The 25,421-nt window shown below is 43.7% G+C and overlaps 1 protein-coding gene across 1 annotated transcript in view; it reads right to left on the reverse strand.

The window, feature by feature from the left end:
• The window catches only part of LOC8053684 (flavin-containing monooxygenase 5-like), a 48,220-nt gene extending 23,273 nt beyond the window's left edge, over positions 1–24,947 (reverse strand). Inside the window, exons 1-2 of the mRNA XM_040221636.3 lie at positions 24,715–24,947; positions 2,381–2,798 (exon numbers count right to left, since the gene is read on the reverse strand). Of these exons, the coding sequence (XP_040077570.1) occupies positions 2,381–2,798; positions 24,715–24,947 (651 nt within the window). The remainder of the gene's footprint in view (positions 1–2,380; positions 2,799–24,714) is intronic.
• Between the last annotated feature and the right edge of the window lie 474 nt (positions 24,948–25,421).

A 25,421-nucleotide genomic window follows, 5' to 3' on the forward strand; every position in this document is an offset into this window, starting at 1 on the left:
GAAGCGCTCGTCATGACGCCCGCTAGAACGCCCGCAAATACGTCGCAAATACGCCCCATGTGGTTCGGGCTTACCAGCAGCTTGGGCTTCGTGGGTTCGTACCGAACGCCTCCTGCAGGAGGAGCGGAGAGCGACCGTGGGACATCGAGGAGTACCTGCATCGACCGCCGTTACCAGCGCCCACTTCCCACCGGGGTTCCCGTTCGCCGTCACCACGACGTCCGGCGTCGCCACTTTGAAGCTCTCGCCGAGGGACCCTGTCTCCCCTACTCGCGTCGGGTAAACTAAGCGCGGCGACTCCTGAAGGCGGAGTTGTAGAAGACGACTGTCGGAAACATCCTCCAAGAGCGTCGGAGGGTACCCACTCTAGCGACGACAAGCATCCGAACGACGATTCTGCAACAATGCCCAACAACCTCAACGTTGTCTTCGACGGCCAAGACGCGTCGGCACTTGTGGACACCGGAGCAGATTACTCCGTTTTGAGCCGGAAACTCTCTCGCCGCCTTCGGAAAGTCACGATGCCCTGGAAAGGCCCGCAAATACGCACCACCGGAGGACACCTCATCATGCCTGTTGGGACGTGCACTGCTCGCGTCGAAATTCACGGGGAAACCTGCCCAGTCAAGTTCGTCGACCTTCAGGAGTTTGCGAGAAAAGTCGTCCTTGGCATGGACTTAACGTGTTAGATTGGTGCCGTGATCGACCTTGGAGCAAACTGGTTGACGCTGTGAAAGCCCGGCCTACCTCTAAAAATGACGCCAGCAGCCGTCTGAGTCATTGCGGACCACGTGAACCTGCCGCCGCTGTCGAGTGTTCTTGGTCCCGTCGTTACCCGTGCAGTCTTCTGCGGGGAAGCTCTTCTAGAAGGCAACGTCCAACTGCTTCTCGGAAGAGGAGTAGGCGTCGCAAGCTGCGCACCAGAACTGAAAAATGGACACACTGTGATCCTCGTAACCAACCTTCGACAGATGGCGCAGGATCTCAGGAAAGGTGCCGCTGTAGGCCACGTCGAAGAACTTCGTAACGCCGCCGAGATCGCCGCGGTCTCCGATGTGGTCTCGCCATCTCAGCCGCGCAGCACACCGCCGCCGCAGCTCGACGTTAATGTTTGAAAAAAAAGTAAAACAGCGCCAAAAAAACGGAGGACAAGAAGACGAAGTGTACAATGAGAGCGCTGACTCTTAGGCGATTTATTGGAAGAAAGCACACAAATCGACAAGCGTCACGATCATCAAGAAACATCAAGTCACCGCTCCCCAGCGCGTGTCAAGCCTGCGCCAGCCAGCTGATTATACACATCGTCGTCTTGTCCTTCGATGTTTTGGTGCTGTTTTACTTTTTCTTCAAGCGTGTACCACCAACTTTCCCAACGTTCTACCATATTGCTCAACGTTAACACCAGCACCAGAGCCACGGAACGGCGACAGCTCATAGACCTCCTCTCCGAACTCAGCGACTGCCTTGCGACGACGGAGACAGGGTGTGGGTGTGGACACACATTCGTCGCCGCGGCCTCAGCGAAAAACTGTTGAAAGGGTGCTTCCTACCGTACAAGGGACTTCGTCGCCTCGGGGAGCTCAACTGCGAAGGGGTGTCTGACAAAATGCAAACATCATCCGGACGCCGACCACAGCCCGAGGTAGTTCACGTCGGGAGACTCAAGCCGTTCTACGCTTGATAGCACTGAGGAGTTTTTTGTTTATCAGTACTTTTTTTTGTTTTGTGTTGCATTGGGGTGATGTGCTTTTAAAGGGAGAAGTAATGCAGCGTGAATGATCGACAAGATAGCCTTCTCCGTTCATCATGAAGATTCGCGTAACCTATTACCCCGAGCGTAAACCACGAGGAAGCACGAATGACCTTGTCTAGTCAGTCTCGCCCTAGCATTTTCCCGAACATTACAGGTCGAATATTCGAGATGATGAGCATACTAGATAAACAAGCAAACGCCGTATAGCCCATCCATTCACCGACGCTAGCTGCTGCATTCTCGACGTGTGTTCTTTTTTTTCGTTTCTGGCACAAGTTTGCCCCCCTTATAGTTTTAGTTCATTCCGTTTTATTTTGCCTTTTCCTCTTTCATTCTTCAAAATACTACTCCGGTGACTTTCATATTTTCTTTAGGCTGGAGGATTCCACGCTTGCGTCACGTTTTCTTCAACGTGATCCCGAATAAACACCTATATATTGCCCCGTATAAAGAACTGACTCGTAAATCACCAATATCTTGGAAAGATTAATCCTTTAAAAAACTCTTCTGAACTCGAAGGAAAATAATTTAAAAAAGGCCGAACTTTAGTTATAGATCTGCGTGCTCGGGTCTGCGGGCTGGCATATGTATGTGTGTAGAAGTAGGCGATAAGGATGTGAGACTCACCTGTGCAGCCACGCGGGAGGCGTCTACGGCAGCGTCGATGCCCGAGTTGCCGATGCCCACGACGGCAACCCTCCTGTCCTTGAATTGCTCTGCGTCCTTGAGGCTGTGGGTGTGCACGATCTTGCCCTTGAATTTCTCCATGCCCTTGAACGTGGGCACGTTGGAAAACCCGTTGTGCCCTGAGGCCACCAGCACTGCGTCGAAGGTTTCTCGGCGCTCGACGTTGTCGTTGAGATCCTTGACGACGACGTCCCAGCGACCGGTGGAGTCATAGTCCTCGGCTTGTGTCACCCGGAGGACTTCGTGACGAAGGCGTATTTTACTGGTAATACCAAAATGGTCCGCGTAGCTTCTGATGTACTCCAGCACCTTGGTGTGTTGCATATAGTTGGGAGTCTCTTTGGGAGGCGGGAAGTCGCTATGAAAAACGTAAAGCAGCAGTTTTAGCGTGTTATTGTGCTAGGCGTCATGGGCAGTCTTCTAAACTTTACGGAAAAAAGTAATCAATTACCATCATAAAATGTTTCGTTTTCACAGCATTAGTTTAGCTTGTTTGATTATTTGAGAAGAAAATAAGTGAGCATTACTTTAAAAAGAACCGTTACTTTTTCGATTACTTCATATTTATTTATTTATTTATTTATTTATTTATTTATTTATTCATTCTGCCAGCCGTGAGGCCAAGGCAGGAGTGGTACATATTTTCAAAAACATACCAAGGACACACAAAGAATTCAATAATTCAGTCACATCCCTTGGTGACATGGGAAGAAAGAAACATTTCAATTTCCTTCACAAAAGTTGACACACTTTGAGAGTTGACTATACATTCAGGCAGCTTATTCCAGAAATCAATACATCGAACAAAAAAGGAGTGCTTAAAATGATCCGTAGAGTATTGATAGGATTGGATATTTAAGCTATGTTTTATTCTGTGGTACACCGGAGGAGACATCACGACGTATTTTCGGGTATCCAACATCGAATGACCATGAAATATCTGAAAAAAAAGTTTCATTCTATTCGTTTCTAATCTGGTCTTTATGCTAGGCAGGCCTGCTTGCTCCTTGAGTTTTGTGACCGACTCAGTCGACCGGTAGCAATTAAAGATAAATCTAGCAGCCTTATTTTGAATTCTTTCCAATTTATAAATATTTTGATTTGTGAATGGCTCCCAAACCGGACTAGCGTATTCCAGAGTTGGCAAAATTAGACACTTAAAGGCGGTTAATTTGACATCGGAACTAGCGAACTCCAACTTTGTTTTAAGCATCCATAGTTTTTGAAAGGCTTTCTTACATACATAGTCAATATGGGAGTTCCAGCTTAAGTCACTTCTTAAGTGCACTCCAAGGTATTTATATTCGTTAACTTTAACTAGCGGAAGACCATTAATACTGTAGTTAAATTGTAAGTGTTGTTTTTTGCGCGTTACATTCATGTAGACCGTCTTACTTATATTCAGTTCCATCTGCCAGTCAGCACACCATTTCATTATCTTACGCAAGTGCTTGTCCAAATTTAGTTGGTCTTCATTGGAACTGATATTGGAGTAAATCACAGTGTCATCCGCAAAGTGCTTTAAAGTTACCGCGGAGTCAAAGTCCTTTCCCATGTCGCTGATAAATAATATAAAAAGAAGCGGTCCAAGTACCGATCCCTGCGGGTCGCCGGATATTACTTGTAATGATTCTGTTCTCTCCTTTTTAAAATACACATACTGTTCCCGCCCTGATAAGTATGAGTTCAATCAATCGACTATCTGATCATTCTTAAGAACGTGACTAAGCTTGTACAACAATTTCGGGTGCGATACGCGGTCAAAAGCTTTAGCGCAATCTAAAAATATAATATCTGTCTGCCCCCCTTTATCTGCGGTTATGCTCAAATCATGAAAATTTTCGATTAGCTGCGTAGTTGTAGAACACCCCCGTGTGAATCCATACTGATTAGAGCCCAGAAGTTTGTTACTCTCAATAAAAGTGATCAAATGTTTCGATAAGATATGTTCTAAAGTTTTACAGCACGTGCTCGTTAGGGAAATCGGTCGATAATTACTCAAGATAGTTTTATCACCCTTCTTATGGACCGGAATTATCTTGCCACATTTCCAATCTGGGGGAATTATTCCTTTGTCAAGTGTTAGGTTAAAAATGATTACCAGGTAATGGGAGCACCATTCTGCATATCTTTTTAGAAATATATTAGGTATTTCGTCAGGCCCGGATGATTTTTTAGCATCAAGGTTTAATAACAAATTGAACAGACCTTGCTGGTTCACTGTCACGTCAGTTATAGCAGGAATGCCACAAGACACGTAGAAATTGGGAAGGATGCCATCGTCTCTTGTGAAAACTGACTGAAAGTAATGGTTGAATGATGAAGCAGCTTGCCACTTGTCTGTTATAATAGAACCGTTCTTGACAATACCTGGAGCAGTTTCCTTAACCGGAGATAAATGTCGCCAAAACTTTTCTGGGGAATTTTTTAGAAAGTTTGTGAGTGAATTTTCCATATAAAAACATTTAGCATTGCGAACCTCCGATTTAAAAGTACCCGAAAGGCCCTGTGCTTCCTCTCGCTTTTGAGGTGTCTCGCATTTTTTTAGATTCCGCCTTTTTCTTTTTAGCCTACGCTTCATGCGAATAATATTTTTTGTTATCCACGGGTTTTGCTTGGAGATTTTTTTGACTCGGAGGGGAATAAAATTGTTGATGGCAGTGTGAACCATAGTTTTAAATCTTGCCCAGATATCGTCTACAGATGTCGCGTTTAATGCGGAGAATTGCCTAAAGCTATCATAATGTAGATGAAAAAAGTCACAAATACTTTCATCATCTGCCTTAGAGAAATCCGGAAAGGAAACAGTTTCAGGCGGTACTTTTTCACGCTTTCCTAAGGGACACGTCACGAGGACCATGTCGTGGTCGGAAATACCGTCCAAAACTTCGCACGAGTATCGCGACTGCGACAATCGTTTACTTAAAAAGACCAGGTCAAGCAAAGAACTAACAGAACCTTGCGTTCTAGTACTTTGTTGAACAATTTGTGTCAAATCATGAGAAAATACTAAATTGATCAAAGCTTGCGACGTGGAAACTTCCCCATGTGTTGCACACATGTTCAACCAATCAATGTTGGGCAGATTAAAATCCCCAGCCAGAACAATTCTGCTATTTTTACTTCGGTCATGTTCACATAGGTAATCATTTACACTCGTAAAATAGGTTTTGTTCGTCAGAGGAGGACGGTAAACAGCTCCGATCATAATTGGACACTTATTTATAACGATCTTGCAAAACAATGATTCAATACCATCTAAATTAGGCATCACCTCACTCTCTAGCTCCTCCTTGATAACAACTGCGACACCACCTCCCCGAGACTCCCGATCTTTACGAAAGCAAACATAATTCGGTGGTACAAAATCCGTATCTTCAACTTGAGTGCTCAACCACGTTTCTGTTATTATAACCGCGTCAGGTTCATGTTCCAAAAGTATGGCTTCCAACTCGGCTCTCTTGTTTAATACGCTTCGCGCGTTTAGATTAATTACGGTGAGTAAATCAGGAACACGACTGATTTTCAGGGCCCTCTCTGTGACTCAGTTCCCCTTCCAGAATATCGCCGCTCCCATATGGACGGCGAGAACCGGATGCCAAATCCCAGTAAAACAAGCTACCGTCTACGGCTATCTTGTCATAAACTAACCGGACTTTAGCGCCTCGGTTTCTTTCATCTCTTGCGGAGTCCCAAAGGCATTTTCTTAAACTTTGAACTTGCCTAGAAAAATCATCACTTACAGAAATATTTGTGCCCTTAAGCCTATTACAGTTGCGTAAAATTCCCATTTTTTCTCGGTAGTTGTAAAAACGTACTAAAAACGTAAAAACGTACGAATCTGCCGTTTTGAGGAATATTCTTTTGTGCATTTTGCATTGTTGAATTAGAATATCAAAATTACAAACTACTCGTCCTCTTAATCCACAAGTTTGGGTTGATCATTCTTCTTTCGCGGTTTTACGGCACAAGCATACACATAGAAGGGAAAGCATGTTTCTCTCTCCTGTAACGTTTGTCTCGTTCCTGCTTTATCACAAATCGGTGGACGTAAAGCGAGTGCTAACACGCACACGAACCTAGTGCCTGTAATTGCCAACCTATTAGGATTATCCACTGCTGATTATATTGCAAATGCCATAGATGTATTTTAAGCACGGCACATCAGAGACGCATCTACGCACGTACACATTGTGTAGAAAAGAAAAACAGCAAGGTACACGAGAAAAATGTCTATTTTCAACAACCATTGCAAACAGGATACAAAACTAAGAAATTAGTACAATTTTCTAAAGTTCCTTCCAGGGGCGACACACCGCACGGATTTTGATGCGAAACGCGCGAGCGAACGTGATACGTATATCACATTAGGCTTATGTGGAACAATATTTCTGGCATGTTTTACACATGAAACATGCACGTTCAAGGAACGCGTGTCCCTTGAAGGAAGGAACTACTCATGGGTCCAGCTTCCTGGACGCACTCAACAAAAACCCGTAACCAGGTACGTCGCCATTTTGAATTAAAAAGGCTTGCGTCACCGGCGCCCATCTCTGTGCACTATAAACTTACTCTCTCTTCTTAGGTTCATGTAATGTATCCCGGGCGAAGCTCAAGCCACGACACCGAGGAGCGTCCAGATGTGCGTTTAATGGCGCCTGGAATTGCAATGCCCGAGCACCCGTCCCGTGCCCCAGGTCCGTGCTCTTGAAAAGCGCGGGATAAGCGCGTGTGCCCGGTGACGCCATTTCTTGGCCACCAGCTGATACATGACACTTCCCCCTCAGTTGGCTGAGAACCCGAATCTTTCTGGCGGTCGTCGCACGCGAGTGCTGGTGCGTATGATCGGCTGGGTGGAACATGAAGGTCCTGTAGGTTGTGTAGGAGCAGTAGCCGGCCCTTGAGGGGTGATTGACACCTCGCATGGCTCCATGACCAAGTCCCACACAGGTAAAGGTGTAGTAGCCGTTCTGCGCGGTGGCGTGGAACTTCTAGGTCGTATATGTTCCATATGTCGCCGTGTCTGCCCCTGATCGGTGTCGATCATCCACGACCGATGGCCCAGGCGTCCAGTGATGCTACCCGGCATCCATGTGCGTCCACTTGGAAACTTGCGAATCTATACTGCTTGTCCGACCAAAAATGCTTCCGGGACTGTCGAACTCGTGGGTTCATAATTGGGTCCGTGGAGGAGCCTCTCGAGCGGAGACGGCAACTCTCGGCCAAGTAGCATCCACGCGGGAGTTTTTCCCGTCGCTGTGTGTACGGTAGTGTGCTGCTTGTATAAAAAGCGTGCCAACGTACAGTTCAACGTGCCTTTTCCGCCCCTCGCCAACGCCTTCTTTAACTGCTGGACCATTCGTTCAGCTTGGCCATTAGTTGCAGGGTGATAAGGGGCGCTGGTGACCGCGGCGATGCCGTTGGAGGTGTAAAAGCTCTTCATTTCTTCCGATACAAAGGCGGTCCCGTTGTCGGACATTACTTTCCGTGGTATGCCAAAGGTTGCAGACACGCTGCGCAGTTCTGAAATATGGCGTCATTTTGAATTAAAAAGGCTTGCGTCGCCGGCGCCCATCTCTGTGCACTATAAACCTACTCTCTTTTCTTAGGTTCATAACATGAGAAATTATTGTCAGTGAACGAATAGCGGCGATAAGTGAACCGGCCTCCTTCAGTAATCCGTCGATCCCCGAAGCGTCGAGGAGCTATACTTTGTTTCAGAAAATGTCTGGCCCCAGCGGATGCTACGAACTATTAGAGCCAATCGAAGGCCTTGTGAGTTTCACGTGAACTTCGAGAAGAATCGCCGTGACCAACGAGGTAGAGGGGATTAAAGCGATATCCCCAACACCAGGCAAAAGTGACCACCACTTTACTGCAGCCATGTCGTACAATTTTGACCACTACACCCATGACCGTAACAAGTCCTGAGGTTTTTACGCAAAACTGAGCCGAGATTATTATTGCAATCGCTGTAAAAAAAACACATCATCAACTACTTTTTTTAATACTTTTAGCCTCTGAAATCAATGTCTCGCTAGTGTCTAGCTCCGATAAAAACCCGAAATGCAGCATCGCGGCTGACGGTATCTAGCGGAGGCATTGCGAAGCTGCCTAAGTTTTCGTCGTAAAAGCACATTTTGGATTTAAAACAAACGAAATAAAACTTATCTCGTCGGTACAGTTATTAACGATAAATAAGCAATTATTTTTGCGCGGTGCTACGGTAATTTCTACAAGTAAAACTATAAGGACACGTGTCTAGTGGTCAAAAATGTGCAGCATGGCGGCGGTCAATCAGGGGTAACATTCAACTGCCAGATTATCGCTCTAAGCCCCTCTCCCCAGTGTTGTACAGAACGGCGTTCCAGGAACGCGTTTTTTTTTTTTTATGAGGAACAAAGAAACCCCGCTGTTTCATTTTGCATCGATGGAACTGGAACGCGAACTCGTTACATTTTTACAGCGACGGAAGGCGGAATGGCGTTCCTTTTTCTTCGTCCAGTAGAGTAATGAATATTTTTATTTCCAAGCGGAAAATTCTCAAAACAAAAAGTATAAAAACAATATATTTACGAAGAGCGTGATCTCGTGAACCTTTTGGTACTTACGGTTTGTTTTTTGGGGTCCTCGCGTGGTAACAATCGGGTACAGGAGAGTTAGTAGGAATTCTCTTTGCCCGCAGTCTCGGGCATTGAATATTAGTGCCCGAGAATGTGGTACAGGAATCAAAACATTTAGTCGACGGAAAAGCAGAAAAAGCGACGTCTTAAAGTCAGCTACTTTCTTTGCTTACACGAATCCTCTTACAACCAGAAATCTAAGGCCGACTACATTCATCACTGAACTCGCACAAAGGGACCTCTAGTTACAACAAAAGGACGGGTTACCATACATCGAACACACTTGTATCTCAAAGATAGGTCACTCAAAATAAACACAAACACTAATAACCTTGATATTTTCTCCTCTTGTCCCCCACCTTCAAACTGAACAACGAATCCACTCTTCACGAAGAAAGACATGATGTTTTTAACACTGACCTTCCATAAGCCCGCCCTTTTTTTTCACTTGCTCGTCTTGCGTAGAGCAACATCGAGAAGCAACTGTAGTTTAGTTTAATTCTAACAAGGGACTTTGTTAGATTGAAAAGTATGAGTGTGTTGTAAAACACTCGTGCAATGTGGGGTTACAGTATATTTGGCTCGTTTGGATCGCCCACCACAAACATAAATATGGCAAAACTCTGATACTTTTAGGAATGAGTATATCAAGAAATGAAACCTTGCTTGCGCTTGTTTTTCTGTCCTGGTGCCTTTCCATCACAGCATTCAAAATCGTATGTTCCCATTTGATGGGATAGATAAAAAATATAAAGAAAGCTTCGCTTAATCTAACTAGTAATCAGCAAAATACAAATGTAACGTATATGTTACGATCCGTTCCATCTTTTGAACTGTGACGAGAACGAGTTCCTTTCTCACAGGTGGAACTTGTAACGGGAATTTCAAAAAGTCAAAAGCAACGAGGAATGTGCTTCCGTTCCTCTTTTTGAGGAACGTGTACAACACTGCCTCTACCTCGTTGGCCGTGACGCGCGGAAGCCGTAATCACCTGCTACATTTACACAGCTGAGTTGCCTGGGATCGCTTGTAACGTCCGCTGCGGCCTGATGTCAGGTGCAACGGAGTGTAGGACAAGGCGGCAGGGTCGGGCAGGAATACACTAAAAATTATTTGGAAATAAACATACTCTAAAATAAGGCAAAGAAGGAAAAATAGAAATCCTGACATATATTCCTAGAAAGGAGTATCTCGATACGTATCAAAGACATTTGTAACTTATAAAAGTATTATAAGATACAAATACTAGAATACTTTTTGCAGATACACAGATAGTGAAATATTTTCGACAAAATGCTTTTTGAGATGTCCTCATACTCGCTGGAATTCGGTGGGTGCACCTGCTAGTGTATACGTGGTACAAAAAATAGACATGATAATAATAATAATAAATCCTTTATTGCACAGTCTTTTGTACAGTGAAATCGATGGCCCACTTAAGCGCGCAAGCGCTTGTGTGCGGGACCATGGCAACCCAGCAACGCACTCAAACAGTGCATATATCTCGCTCGAAACAAAAGTAAATGATGGCAGTCACATCTTGCCCAAAACAAGTGCACAGAATGTTAAAATCGTGGTGACGAGTCCGCTGGGAAAATAGATGATACATGGGAATTGATAACGTTTATAATTCAAACCGACAACACTATTCCTTGAGTTTCTGTTTGGCTACTTTTAAAGATGGCAAGTCGCATAAATCTTGAGGAAGTTTATTAAAGTAGGAGGGAACATATTATTTTCTTAGACGTCATCCGTAATTTGTGTATACCATAGGGATAGAAAAGGTTTCCGAATGTCTTAGGGTCTTTTGTCTGGTGACTCTGTGCTTGTAATTATTATTATAATAATATTTTCTTAGAACAACAAATTCCATTAATTCCTCTATTTGCAATATTTGGAGGGAGGCCAATTTTTCTGCTTTATCAAGGTTTTCATATTTCGAACCATAGGCAATGCTAGTTGCAATTTTATAAATTAGTTTATTTAATTTTTGTTTTCGGTGGGAAGAACAGGAGCCATACACAGTGATTCCATACCGCAAGAGAGAGCAACCGAGCGCTTCGTAAACTTTTTTCCTGATTGTAATATCACACAAATTTCTTAGTTTATACATATACGCCAAAACCAATCGTAGGCGTTTTACTAAATTTTCAATGTGGCTATTCGATGCTAAGTTTACATCAAAATTTAGTCCTAAATATTTTGTTTCTTGAACATATGTTAATGGAGAGCAATTACAAGAACCACAGCCGCTTGAATGTAAAAAGATAGGATGTATAAGGTTTACTCTTTTTTGATGTGCCCGGAAGCACATTAAGTTGGTTTTGGTTTTATTCACAAATATTGTATTCCATGAAAACCAGTCTGCTAAACTATTTATATCCCTTTGAAATATGGGAACAGCGTCATCGTAGTTTTTCTGTGCTAATACAATCGCAGTGTCGTCCGCGTATTGAAATAGCTTAGACTTGAGGAGTATTTTGTCTAAATCATTAATGTAAATATTGAATAGTAAGGGACCTAAAACCGACCCCTGAGGCACACCAGAGGTAACGAGCAAAGGTTCACTAAAACTGCGTCCTATCCGTACTCGTTGTGCCCTGTTGTGCAAGTAATTCTTAAAAAACTGAAGAAAGGGACCTCTAAAGCCCATGTTTTCTAATTTACTTAATAACAACTCGTGATCAATTGTATCAAACGCTTTTTTTAAATCTAAAAAAAGCGCTAAGATGATATAATTATTTTCTATTTTTTCGTTAATATAGTCAGTAAAATCTTCTAGTAGAAGAGTTGTACTTTTTTGCTGTCGGAATCCATACTGACATGTATTCAATAGGGAAAAGTTTTCACAATATGATTGCATAATTTTGACCATATACTTTTCTATAATCTGTGATAGAACTGGTAAAATAGCTATGGGTCTGTAGTTGGACATCACCTTTTGATTACCCTTTTTTTGTATACTGGACGGACTAGTGCCACCTTAAGCATGTCTGGAATTCTCCCTGTTTCTAAAATACCGTTTATTATGGGAAGCAGAATACTTTTTAGTTTTTCAAAGTTATAGAATATATCTCTTACTCTAATCCTATCGCATCCCTCTGGCTTAGTGAGTGGCATTTTTTTTATTATATCACTGAGGTCTTGCTTAGTCATGGGCGGCAAGTAGGCAGAGTTTGGTGAACTAGAGATACTATACGGAGCACGTGTAGTTTTCGGTGCTTGGTTTCGCAGATCCTGTATTTCCTTCACAAAGCTGTGATTAAACTTATTGCTTAAAAGGTCAAAGTCTGTTCCAAAACGCTTCCGTATGACCTCATCAACGCTGTCTTTTGAGTTTTTCCCAATGATTTTGTTCACTATGTCCCACGTTTTTTTTACATTTCCCTTTGACTGCTGGAACTGGTTATTGCGGTATTTCCTCTTCGCTAGCCGTATTTTTGCAGTTACTTTATTTCTGATTTCCCTAAACTCCCTGCGTAATTGGGTATCGTCAGGGTTTTGTTTGCAACGACTCCACAATCTATCTTTTGCGTAACACAATTCTAGTATTTCTTTATTTATCCAGTTATTTGCTGGTTTCCGTTGCCTTAATTTTATTTTACTTTTGGAATCACTGTATATGCGTCCAAATCTATCCACCATCAGTTCGTATATTGCAACGTGGTCATGTTCGAGTAATGAGTCCCAGTCATATTCACGAATAAGGCGGTCTATAATTTTTGAATCCAAGACATATCTAAAACCATCTCCATCACTCTTGTATACGGTATCGGCACTCAACACTTTTATGGTTATGAAATAATGGTCAGCGACTTTCTGTTTTATAACCCCAGATATCGTTGTCAGATCACTAATTCTGATAATAGCATGACCTATATATACAGGTTCTAGTTACTTTGTTTCCTAAGTACTCTTCTCTGGTGTAGTCACGAATCACATTCTGTAAACCATAACTGGACAATAGATCAAGGTAGTCTCCAACTTTGTACTTGCTGCGGTTCATAACGTCAATGTTCAGATCACCTGCGATTATTACTTGGTCATTGTTGTTATATTTTTTTAGTAAATTTTCGAATTCGTTGTAAAACAAATTCACATCCGCACTGGGTGGTCTGTATATGGCCACAACAAGAAACGAAAACTCATTTTTGCTCACAAACATAACTATAGTCTCAGCGTAGTCTAATGATACTTCAACTTTTTCTGCTATCCAATCTTTTTTTATATAGATAAGTATCCCTCCTCCTTTTCCATTTTCTCTGCATACTGATACCGAGTGGAAACCCGGCAACTGATAAACGTTTTCATCTGCTGTTTTTATATGAGTTTCAGTTATAACTAAAATATCAAGACTGTTAAATCTGCTTTCCAGGTACACATTAAGTTGATCCCAGTTTTTTTTTTTTAATGCTCCTTACGTTAATGTGAATTATGTTTAGTACTTCTTTCGTTTTTTCTTCTCTCATCACACGCCTGGCGTACTCGTCCCAGTGAACAAAACTGTTAAAAGAACCTATGTCACTGACATCTTCAATCATTTATCTCAATTTGTTCAGATCTGCTTCACTTTCGATCCGGATCACCGCAGCGCCTTCTTTTTCTCTGACAAAGATCTGCCCATTCTTCACCCAGATAAACTTATATTCCTTATCTCTGGCCTTGTTCTTTGTAACCCATAAGAGGTTCTTCGTAGTCGCCGTTAGATTTTCGTTTACGTAAACACCGCCTCTTTTTTCTTTTTAAGGCCACTCGTTTTTTGACCCATAGGTCTCGTGGGTTCCTTTCCGTGAATCTTTCGAGTATCGGAGCCACTCTTGCTTCTCGCGTTCTTAATCTGTGAACAGCCTCCACTGAATGTTCTGTTATTGGTGGCAGTTCTAGTTTTTCTGAGAGACTCTTCACTAAATCCAGTACATCCTCGTTTTCTGATTGTCTTACTCCATGAATCTCAATGTTCTTGCGCCGGGAGTATTGCTCAGTTCTGTTAATAACAACCTTCAAGTTAGTAATCTCGCAGGTTTGTTCCGAGATAATGACTTCAAGCTGAGTGGTTTTTGCTGTCAGCTCAGCAATCTCCTTCTCCTGGTGCTCAGATCTTTTGAGTAGCTCGTCATACTTCTTCAGCGCTGTTTCTAGTTTCGTGACCTTCTCTAAGACGCTCGTTAGTTTTTTGTTGATTTCAGCTATTTCGGCTGCTACGCTCACTGGTCCAGGCTCCCCCAGCAATGGGGGCATAACGGAATTGTCATTCCCTTAAACACCAGACTGCCTTTCCTCGTGCACCTTACACGTCAAGCATACCCAGGATTCGAACGTTTCAGTTGCCATGATATATAATATTTGTGCTCTATTCGTTAAACAATAAACGAGTGCTCGCTGCAGGATTTTAACGTCGACGTTCTTGAACGCGAAATGAGAAAGCGACTCCTCAAAAATTGTCACAAGATACATCTGACCTCGATAGTATCGCTGGTACCAGTTATACAACTGAAAATTAACTTAAGTACAAGAATGCCAAATACACAGAAAGAATATTAGCGCGTTACTGAAATATTAATACAAATTTATATTTCAGTACTACTATGGCGATAGTAGCCGAATCTCAAGAGATTCGGAAAAGTTCGGGAAAATTCGGAGCGTTGCCTAGGTTGCCAGATCACATTGACGAGTGTTTCAACTTTTCGGGATATTAAATTTACTAAATTCTACAAAGCGCACAAAATATTGTTGTAATATAACATCGTAGCAATAAATGAAATGTTCCGCTCTGTTTATAATATTTTGTACGTTTGTCGAGAACGGTAACCAGACATCGCGGTAAAATTGGTTTCGGTTCCGGATGATTACGACCAAAATAGGCATGCTTGGTGCACGTGGAAACGCAAGCCCATGCTTTCATCGCCCGGGCAGTTCGGCGACAGTCGGTTGTGCGGCAGAGTGGTTTGACGAGAGTTTCTTGGGCACCAGAGACCTCCGGCGTTGTCGGGGGGGCCATGGCAGTGACCACAGCGGCTGCCCTTGCGGCGAAACGCAAGCGCGATAAGTTCTTCGTGGATTTCGTCAGGCTTGGCGTGGCCGCCCCAGCCCGGCGGGATTTGGCGGACGTGCAGCCGGTGCAGCGGCGGGTCGACGGAGCGAGGTGATGTTTACGTGAAGATCAAGTTCTCGTACCCCGGGATTCCCGGAGACCGGAGACGTCGACCGTTCTCGTCCGAGGTTCGCAGCAGTTCCCCCCCGCAAGAGATCGATGCCGTACGTGCTGTTCGGCAGAAGCACATTTCGTGCCCATAATTACGGTCATAGTAGCACACACTACACAAGTGAGTATGTTCGATTCGATTATTTTAAACGTGTGTCCTCCGCGGTATTGTTATCGGAAAACAGGAAACAATCTAAAACTCCTTATAGCCGTACTATTACTGCATTTGTACCTTTCTGGTTAATAATATCTGAAGTAGTTAGTGCTTGTTTTTAAACAATAAAGTTGCGTTGGACACCCCTGTAAATTTTCTTTTTCGTCAAATAAAGTTTACGTATACAAAATTTGCTGCCGAGAACGGAGAAACGACTGTGCGACGCTTTTCTTCGCCGGTGCCGGTACGCGGTCGAAGATGGGACGAGCAACACTTTTCATCGCTCTTCCGTCTCACGCAGCTCTAGAGAAGGAGATGAGTCATTTCCTTGCCTGAATATATTTATTGCGCGTTGCGTCACATTATGTATAATACACAGCATTTCGCTACATTCTATTTTACCGATCACCGCGAAACCGCGCAGAAACCGAGACCGTGAATTGGTTATGCCTACGTCAACCCTACCGATCAGCTCAGCTGGACCTGGACGCGTTCCAGGGTTTAGAATGACAGTACAGTACATACCATACGTTGAAGTAAAAAATACGTAATCTGGTTATATGCAGTAACAGTACCTGAGAAACTCAAGTGGCCGCATTCGCGAGGTTCACGCCGCCGTCTGCAACCAACGACGAATTTCCGAATCTGCCGAATATTCGTCGCGGGAAGTTCGGAAATTTCCGAATCTGCCCGAATCCGACTCTCCGGTGATTCGTCTTATCACTAGTGGCAACGTTACTAGAACCACTCAGTTGGGAAAGAGCAGCCGAGACTGCTCTGAATAAGTGGCACCGACCCCTACTCGAGAGCCAAGCTAATGGCGATCGCAACGCCACCATTTCTCCGGCAGCGGCCACTCGAGGAACTGCATGTGACTTCTATTTTGGCTTTAATCGGCCATTTTGGCGCCAAAACATATACGGTGGAAGGGATTTCAGCGTTGAATAAAATGTATTGACACTGTGAACTGTAAGACGTAAATCACACTGGGAAACAGGTATGTGGTAAGAACCTATACGCTACAAAGATCCAGGGGCAGAGGTAGAGTCTCCCAAGCGGACGCGCCACGATTTACAACCGAAAAGTTAGGATACGCCTAGGTCAGGATGCGCAACCTGAAATCACCGCTGAGGCATAAAGCAATATTAACTGTGCCGCAAAACCTTCCAAACTAAAGATTTCAGAAAACATTACGCGCCCTTCATTTTCTACAAAACTCCGATAAAGATTACTACAAAAAAAGATTTTCCGCTGTTTTTTTACGTTAAAAAAAAATGCCCGCATCTTCACGTGGTGAATGATGTTGATGAGGTGAAGCTCTGGTGGTGCTGATGATACTGGTTTTGTTCATAGGTATTGCTGATGGTGCTGATTTTTTTTATTACTCATAGGTAGTGCTGAGTTCCGGGTTTCGTTGGCATGAAATGTGTGGTATGGAACGTGGTTATATATGCATTTGAAAACTTGACCGCAGCGCCCTCTCGTCTATAAACGTTGAGCCAATGCATACAAAGTTTAACGCGATTATATACGCATTTGACCGCAGCGCCCTCTCCTGTATAGACGTTGAGCGGCTACATGCAACGTTTCATCTATGACATCCCCAGCTCTTGAGTTACTACCACACCTCAGAGCCCCCTACTCTTCCCGCAGTCGTGGCCGAGTGGTTAAGGCGATGGCCTAGAAATCTATCTCCCCGCGCAGGTTCGAATCCTGTGGACCGCGGAAATATTTGTTTCCTTTTTTGAAGAAGACAGATGGGATGGCAATCGATGTGAGCACGGACGCCGGACAAGGCTAGACAATAAAGAGCTTCGCCCCTAAAACATGCTTTCTAAAACCTCAAGGCGACCACAGTACCCACAAATCACAAAGAGTGGCACTGCTGTCGTATTCAGCTCGGTCTCGGTGGACGCCAGCGGCCAAGGTTTTGACGGTGAGTTTCCCTACTGAGGGTTCTGGTAACGTTGATGGGTGGGCACATCCTTGAGCTGTGTCTTAACTCCGTCAAGTACATATGGTAATTTAAACCGTCTTTATTCGTGCTAGCCTCTCCACGGTTTTTTGCTAGTGCGAAGGAGTAAACATGTAAGGCTTTTAATCCAATATCATTCTTAAGCTACTTATCACAGGTGTTTGCATATGTGTGTCGCTTCTAATGTAGTAAATTTCCCGCTGGGTTTCGCGGAAAATTGACTTCGCACCTCTACCGAAAAACCCATTATAATTTTCGATATCTGGATTATGACACTTGAAATCTATCTGGTTTTTATCTGCTTTCCTTTTTTCTGAAATTATTGCTTTATTTGCAACCTGGACTTCAGGTTTCCAGGAACACTTCCATTTAGAGTTCTAGACATAATCCAGATAGTGAAAAGTTATACTGGGTTTTCCGGTAGGGATGACCAATGCGCCCATTCGGGTTTCCCGATAAATTAAGCGGAATCAGGTTCCTCACAAAATTTAGCGGAATATTGACTTCAAGTTACCTATGCACCCAAATCATGCTCCCTGCCAATATTACCGAAATCAAGTTATTCGCCAAATTTAGCGGAACATTTACTTCCCGTGACTTACGCACCATTTCCGGTTCCCCGCTAAATTTAGCGAAATCAGGTTCTCCTCTAATTCAGGGGAAAATTGACTTCACGTGACCCATGCACCAATTCAGGATCCTCACTAAATTTAGCGGAGTCAAGTTCCCCGCTATATTCAGCTGAAAATTAACTTCCCGTGGCCTATGCACCAATTCAAGTTCCCCGCTAAATTTAGCAGAACATTGACCAATTCACCCTATTAATAAAAGCAGCACCGAAATCGTGCTGGTCTTGCTGGTAATTAGGCTGGTCAAGCTGGTAATTTAGTTAGACATACCGGTCCAGCTGGGAGTGAAGCTGGTGAAATTGGGAGTAAAACTGGAGAAGCTGGAAGTCAATTTGGCAAAGCTGGGAGACAAGCTGGTGAAGCTGGAGTCGAGCTGGTCAAACTTCTAATCGTGCTGCTCAAGCTGGTCTCGCTAAGAGCGCGTCCGCCAAGGTCGGCTTCGGCTGTGTCGACGCCACTTTCTGTGCTTTGTCCTCTCGTTTTAAGGAAGCGACCAGGCGCTTCAGGTGCGCTGCCAGCTGCCTTTGTGTGCGAGAAAAGAGAGAGAAAGACTGGTTGGAACGAACAATTTGCGACAAGCGTGGCTAGCTTAGGCAGATTTTCCGAAGGACGGCAGTGTGTGCGCTGTACGGAGACCACTTGGACGGTGGAGCGAGCAAAGCGGGTTTCGAGGCGACAAAGAGCGGCAGTCCTTTGAACGCGAGAAGTCGGACGTCCCGACTGAGGCGTCGCTTCGTGTCTTCGAACGTGTTTATGCTCGTGGAGTAGGGTACGTGGTGCCCCTGAGTATCGCCAATGCCTTTCAAGCCACGCGGATTTTCTCGCATTTGCCGACTACGCAAAAAGCCGTTTCGACCCCACTACTGGCGGGACCCAGGTTCGCTTCTCTCATCTGTGGAGTACTTTCTATTGTTATTGTATATTTTGCAATCGAAGACGGGGAGAGGAGAACACCAAGTGATTTTGTGCCTCTTCAAGAAGCTCGAGGCATAAGTGCATATGATCAAGCATTAACAATGTCCTTCTCGGTTACAGTGGATACGCCCATTTTCATTAGATCACAACAGGAGAGGACGTTTTGTCTACCCTAAAATCCACTAACGCGATGGGATAACAAGTGAAGGTGTTATGCAACAAGCATCCTCGTTGGGTGCTACACAAAAGGGTATTAGAACGCTTCTCAACCTCTCTTAGATCAGTGGTTCTTGATGTTTCACGGATCCCTTGTGCACCGGCGGGATGATGGAGGACCCCGTTCGAGACCAACAAAATGGTACTACTTCCATCTAGTGCCTCAGTTGAAAGGGTGTTCAGCGTTGCAGTCAACATCTTCGCGAAGAAATGAGGCAAGATGCCTAACGAGACTTTCGTGAGCTGCTCTTGATAAATATACGCAAGTTCAATCATTAAGACTGGTGGACACAATAAACGCTTCTCTCTGATTTCCGGTGTCTTCCCATCATTATGGAAGAAAGGGATTGTGGGAGGCGATAACTCCGTCACAAGTAATTATCGCCCCATATCTTCATTGTCGGGATTTTCTAAAGTTTTTGAACGGGTAATGCATTCCCGAATTTGTTTTTATTTCTGTCAAAAGTTTGTGTCTCGACAGGTTGGTTTTCTGAAAGGACGGTCGGTTGATATCAATGTTTTCTCTTTTTTAAACTACTCTACCCCATTGTTTTAAACAGAAGCCAAGTTGATTGTATATATTTTGACATGTCGAGAGCTTTCGATAAAGTAAATTATGAGTTGTTGTTACACAAACTATTGCTATATGGTTGTTGTTCAGAGCTGTGTACGAAAGTTACTTATCATCTCGTTCAAACAGTGTTCGTATTCATAACTGTTATTCCAACCTTTTCCTCTCAAACCTGGTGTCCCTCAAGGCCATATTCTTCGCCCCCTTTTGTTCTTAATCTTCATCAACGATCTAGCGGCCTGCGTAGATAGTGCTGAGTTACTGATGTTTGCTGATGACATCAAGAGTTTTATGAGAGTAAAGTCTCTTGTTGACTGTTATGTTCTGCAACATCATGTCTTACGTGTTGTCCAGCGGTGTTCAGCAAATCTCTTATCACTGAATCGCCTAAAAACAAATGTATTGACTTCCTGCAGGCGTCGCAGTATAGTACACTATGATTACATTATAGACGTAGTGACAATCAAGCTTGCACCTGTTGTAACAGACATTGGCGTGTATCTCGATAATGCATTCAAGTTTACTGCTCACGTGTCGTTTTCTGTTGGTAGGGCGACGTGAGTGTTGGGTATTATATGCCACATTACTTAGCCATTCAAGAACCCCGCCCCCATTATTCGCCTATTGTGTGCTCTAGTTACGCCTAGGCTCAAGTTCGGTTCTGTGGCCTGACTTCGTTATCAAGAACACAAGCAATGTCCATTGATAATGCGCAACACAAACTAATATGTATTGTTTATGATCACTACTGCCAACGCCGTTTCTATTTTGACTACACTTTTTTGCTTAATAACATTTCCTTGATACCATTGAATAATAGAAGAGCAGAGCGCAACTTATTTTTTTGTGAAAAATTGTAGATAGCGTATTTGACATTGCTTCGCATTTACCTGATGTAAACATTCATGTCCCTCCTCGGTCCACTCTGACCCGCAGTACACTCAGCATTTACACCGTCTGTAAGCCATCTCCTCTGTCACGATACAATTTCTGTTTATCAATATTAGAAATGTCGAACTTGATATATATAGTGGCATTAAAGTGTTCAGGAACCAACTGAAAGTGATTGTTGCCAAACTTTAAATATTGTGTGTATGTTGCTTTGTGTTTGAAACCTGCAATTGTGTCTTTGTTTCTTTTCTGTTCATATTTAAATATGTGGGCTCTAAAGAGGAGATGTGCATGGTTGTTTTTTGGCACGAAAAATTAAAATAAATAAATAAAAAACCCTCCTCCCTCTCTTCTTTACTTGAGGAGAGTAATGCTGGAAATAACGCCACGAAAGTAACGGATTCCTTCTTGGGGTAACGGTCACTTACTTTTATAGAAGGTTAATCGTAATCGAAATTAATTACAGCCTATTCTGGAGTAATTTTAGATGTAGTGCCTTAATTGTTTTAGTAACGTGTACAAGTCTGCTCTGTACGGCTTCTTTATGTGATAGAGTTCATGTTTCTTCAGCCTCCTCCGAAACATTCTGAATCATAACACGCAACAATTGCGCATGCGCGGAAGAGCAATAAGTAGGTAAATAAAAACTAGTTTTCCCCTCAAGGAGTATTGAACCCAGGACACGAGGATTGTAAGTTCGACACTCAACTAATGTGCCGAGGAGGAAATTTGTGAGGCCACAGTTATTCCGTGGCATCCTTTTTTTATTACCGGCCGCATGCGCAGGTCAGAAGGCGAGGAGCTCACTGCATACGCTGCAGTCTTCAGAATGTTCGCAAGAGGAAGGAGCGGACTGGAGATAAGGCGGCTGAACGGGCCCGTTCTCGGTATTATGAACATTGCGAGTCAATCTTAGTGTTCGTATTCAATTCAACATTTGACTTTTTGCTACTAAAACTCCCTGATAAGGCGCCTTCCCCGTGGCAGAACGTTCAAGCATCGAATCCTCTTGTGTAGTAACTGGGTTGTTCTACATTGAATTATCTGCTACGCGAAAGCCTGCACGGCACAATATGTGGGTACAGTTTCATAATTGGTCATTAATCATAGGAACGAACAGATTGCTTTCTAGCGCGTTCTAAATTCAAAGTTTTCTCGACGTCTTTCATAATTAAACACGATAATAATGTAACACCTGAGCGCATGGTAGGCTCCCGCAGCCTTAATCTCTTTGAAGGACTAAAATTTGTAATCCCCCTTCCCTCAAAAAAACAAACAAAAAGGAAAGCTCATTGTTAGAACATATTTTCCCACCCCTGTTGATATGTGAACCAAAGTTTTATTCAGGGGGGACATAAATGACAAGCAGAATTGTCTCGAGTGCTAAAGTACTGTCGAATTTTAAAAGGACCTCTATAAACGGCAGCAATCACCACTGCGCGGTAATGTATTGTGTTAGGATAGATAGCCTGAACAAAAGAAGGTATCTCAAAAGGTGTTACTGCAGACCACTGCGTTTAACAGGCTTGTGTCACTTCGCTCAGCTTCATCTGCACACTCAGCCAATTAAATGACATCGAGCCTTCAAAATGCGGCTATATTTGGTGTCGATATTTCAGTTTCGTGCAAACATTTGTTTGAAGACCCCAATATGGATCGCTCCCAAGACGCGCACATGCGCTCTTGTGGCACGCGCCCTCATTTCGCAACTCTCTCCTGTCGCGCGCTCTACCCGTCGGCGTTCTAGCAAATACTTTACTAGGGGGAATGCATTCCACTCTGCTCATTTGCATTAGACAGAAGTCCTACAGCGCCGAATCCAGCCCTGACGGTGTGGAGGTCCGCGTCAGTCCACGCGCAAGTGCATGTGGATGTTCGCGGCGGCCGCGGCGGTGTCGTCTCCGATTCCACCTAAAGCCCCTTCATGTTTTAAAAGTAGCGCAAGGTGCGTCAATGCACGAGGCACGTGGAACGTGCGACCCTTGGGAAGATCATGGCGGCACAGCGCAGCAAAATATTTAGCGCACCACTGAGCTAGAGCTTAGACGCCATGTTATTCTTAGAAGTGGCGCGCGGAACGTGACTCGCGCATTGCCACAAAAATGAATTTGGTATGGAGAACATCAATATCATCGATAACCGAGACCTCCCCGACAATAGATGGCTCTCGCCAAGCCCAGAAATCCTGTCCGCGCCGAGGCTATTGTATTTGAGAGGAGTGGAATGTATTCCCCCTAGTAAAGTATTTGGTTCTAGTGTCGTGCGCTCTCACGTTATACAGCCGATTCGACTACTGGCATAGCCTCCTCTCTACTGACAAAGCCTGGCAGATCGTCACGTGACGCTGCCGCCGAAAGTGAAAAGGTAGAGCGGCAGACGTGAGTCATGTAACGGGCGCCCCGCTGCGGCGAGAAACCGAAACACCCTTGTACCGAGCGATAGAATGTCCGATCGTGCTTCTCGCGTTCCTCGGGCTACCGCTTCTTTTCTCGTCGGGTTCGAAAACCATGTTTCGGGTCCTCGCCGCTGCAAAAGCTGTGCGCTGAACACCGGACTCCCCAAATGAAGTGTAGGGCTCATGCTCTAATCAAATCCTATTTAGAATATCGTACTCAGTTTGTGCAAATTAATAATGAGAAATCAATTCCATTAACCATATCAGCTGAAGTGCCCCAAGGAAGTATTCTAGGACCACTTCTTTTTTTGTTGTATATTAATGATATTGTGAACATTGATTCAAACTGTAAATATATAATCTATGCGGATGACACGAGTATCTTTTTTTCTGATATATCCGAAGAGGCCCTCATGAATAAAGCTAGCGCATTTCTTTCAAAGTTAAAGGTATGGTATCAGTCCAATTGCTTGACTATAAAGACTTCGAAAACAAAAGCAATAATGTTTCGCCCACGCGGCTCAAGTAACCGAGTTTACACTCCTCTTCATTTCGGGTCTTCATACATTAAATTTGTAAATAGCATAAAACCTCTCGGAGTCATTTTTTCCGAAGACATGCTCTGGACAAATCACGTAAAACATCTCTGCTCTAAATTAGGCAAAGCCGCAGGAATTATAAATAAGCATAGGCACGTTCTTCCATCCAGCGTAAAAAAGGTTTTGTACAATTCCTTATTTTATTCTCATTTATGTTACTGCACCCTCATCTGGGGTAACACGTCTTTCTCAAAATTGCATATAATACACTTATTGCAAAAAAAGTGCTCAGAATAATAGGTAACGTTTCCTACGTACATCATACGGATTCACTGTTCAAATCATACAAGATTATTAATATTCACCAAATCTATAACTATCGTTTAACGATGGTGTATAAATATGCGGCATTAGGACGCTCAAATGTAATTCTTCAACTGTCTGATTTAAAAGAAAAAAGTGATTATTATTCATCGAGAAATCACCAGCCCTGGCAAATTCCAAAATGTAGGACAAACTATGGAAAACAAAAAATAAGTTATGCTTTACCGTCTATTCTGAACGAATATTTTGTTAAAAACGTAGATATTGTGCAATTGTCCAGCAGCCAAATATTCAATTTGTTCATTTGGTTTTTTTCTTTTTTTTGACCAGCGTATTGTATGTACTCCGTCGTAGCTGCTGAATGGGGGGCCCGGAGCCTCGTCAATCTGCATTTATGCAGCTTTTTCTTCGGCCTCCCATTCACCATTTGTTTTTGTGGTGAAAAATCAAGTTCGTATCGTATCGTATCGTATCGTAAATGCTCTGTGCTACCAGATCCCCGCGCTCCAAATCTGCGACCGGGCACTTTATGTCTCCGTCATCGAACTGACAGGATTTGTGAGTATAGAGGAGGCTATGCTTCTGGCAATAAATATCGTACAGACCCGCACGTCACCAATTGAGAATATTTGATCTTGAGAGACAATCAGTAGAAGCTAGTCCTGATCATGGACTTCCAACAAGAACCTAAAACATGATGTACAGCGCAGACTAACGTACTATCATGACGCATTTGGGATACTTGCGGTTTCCGGTAATTTTCACAATTCTTATATACATTTTTCGGTTAACTCAGAAGTAAAACGTGCAAAACACGCAATTGCTTCTCAAAGTGCATACCTGAATGCGCTCATTTCCTTGCTGCTATTGAAGACTGTAGACCGCATGATGGACGGCACGCCCTCCTCACTATGGTCGCGGTAGGCCCAGAGGCCGCCCAGGCTCGAAGACATCTCGTAGACGATTGGCTGGAAGCCCTCGTCAAGCATCTGCCGGGCAGAAAGGATGCCGCTCGGTCCGCCTTCCACGATGCAAACCCGCAGAGGGCTCTCCTCATCGCCGCTTCGGTGCATGGTGCTTGCGGGACCGTTGATTCGGTTTGATGCTGTTCGTTCGAAAAACTGCTCATAGGCACCTAAAAAAAAAAAACAAGAAATGGGGGGCTTAAAGAAATAAGAAGCTCCCTTTGAAAAATGCACGTACACACAAATTCAGTTTCCCCGAAAAATATGGCGTTGAAACTGTGTTGGTATAAAGGTATCGCGACGTTATATGGCATCGATTTTCTCCTATATTTAGCGGGGAACGTCAAGTGGTGTATAAATCACGGGATGAGAGGTTTGTCTATGCATTTAATGGAGAGACTATAAACTCCTATATAGGTCACGTGACATAAGGTCACGCAACATTATTTTCTCCGCGAGATTTACCCTGAAATGCATAAACGAACAAAAAGGACGGACAATACGTTTTATTATTCGGAGAAGAAGTTTAGTTAAATAGTATCTCGTGATTTCATAAATATCACCGTGGGTCATCCTGGCATT

The sequence above is a fragment of the Ixodes scapularis genome, unplaced genomic scaffold (genome assembly GCF_016920785.2).
Source record: "Ixodes scapularis isolate PalLabHiFi unplaced genomic scaffold, ASM1692078v2 PGA_scaffold7__128_contigs__length_106722199, whole genome shotgun sequence".
NCBI lineage: Eukaryota > Metazoa > Arthropoda > Arachnida > Ixodida > Ixodidae > Ixodes > Ixodes scapularis.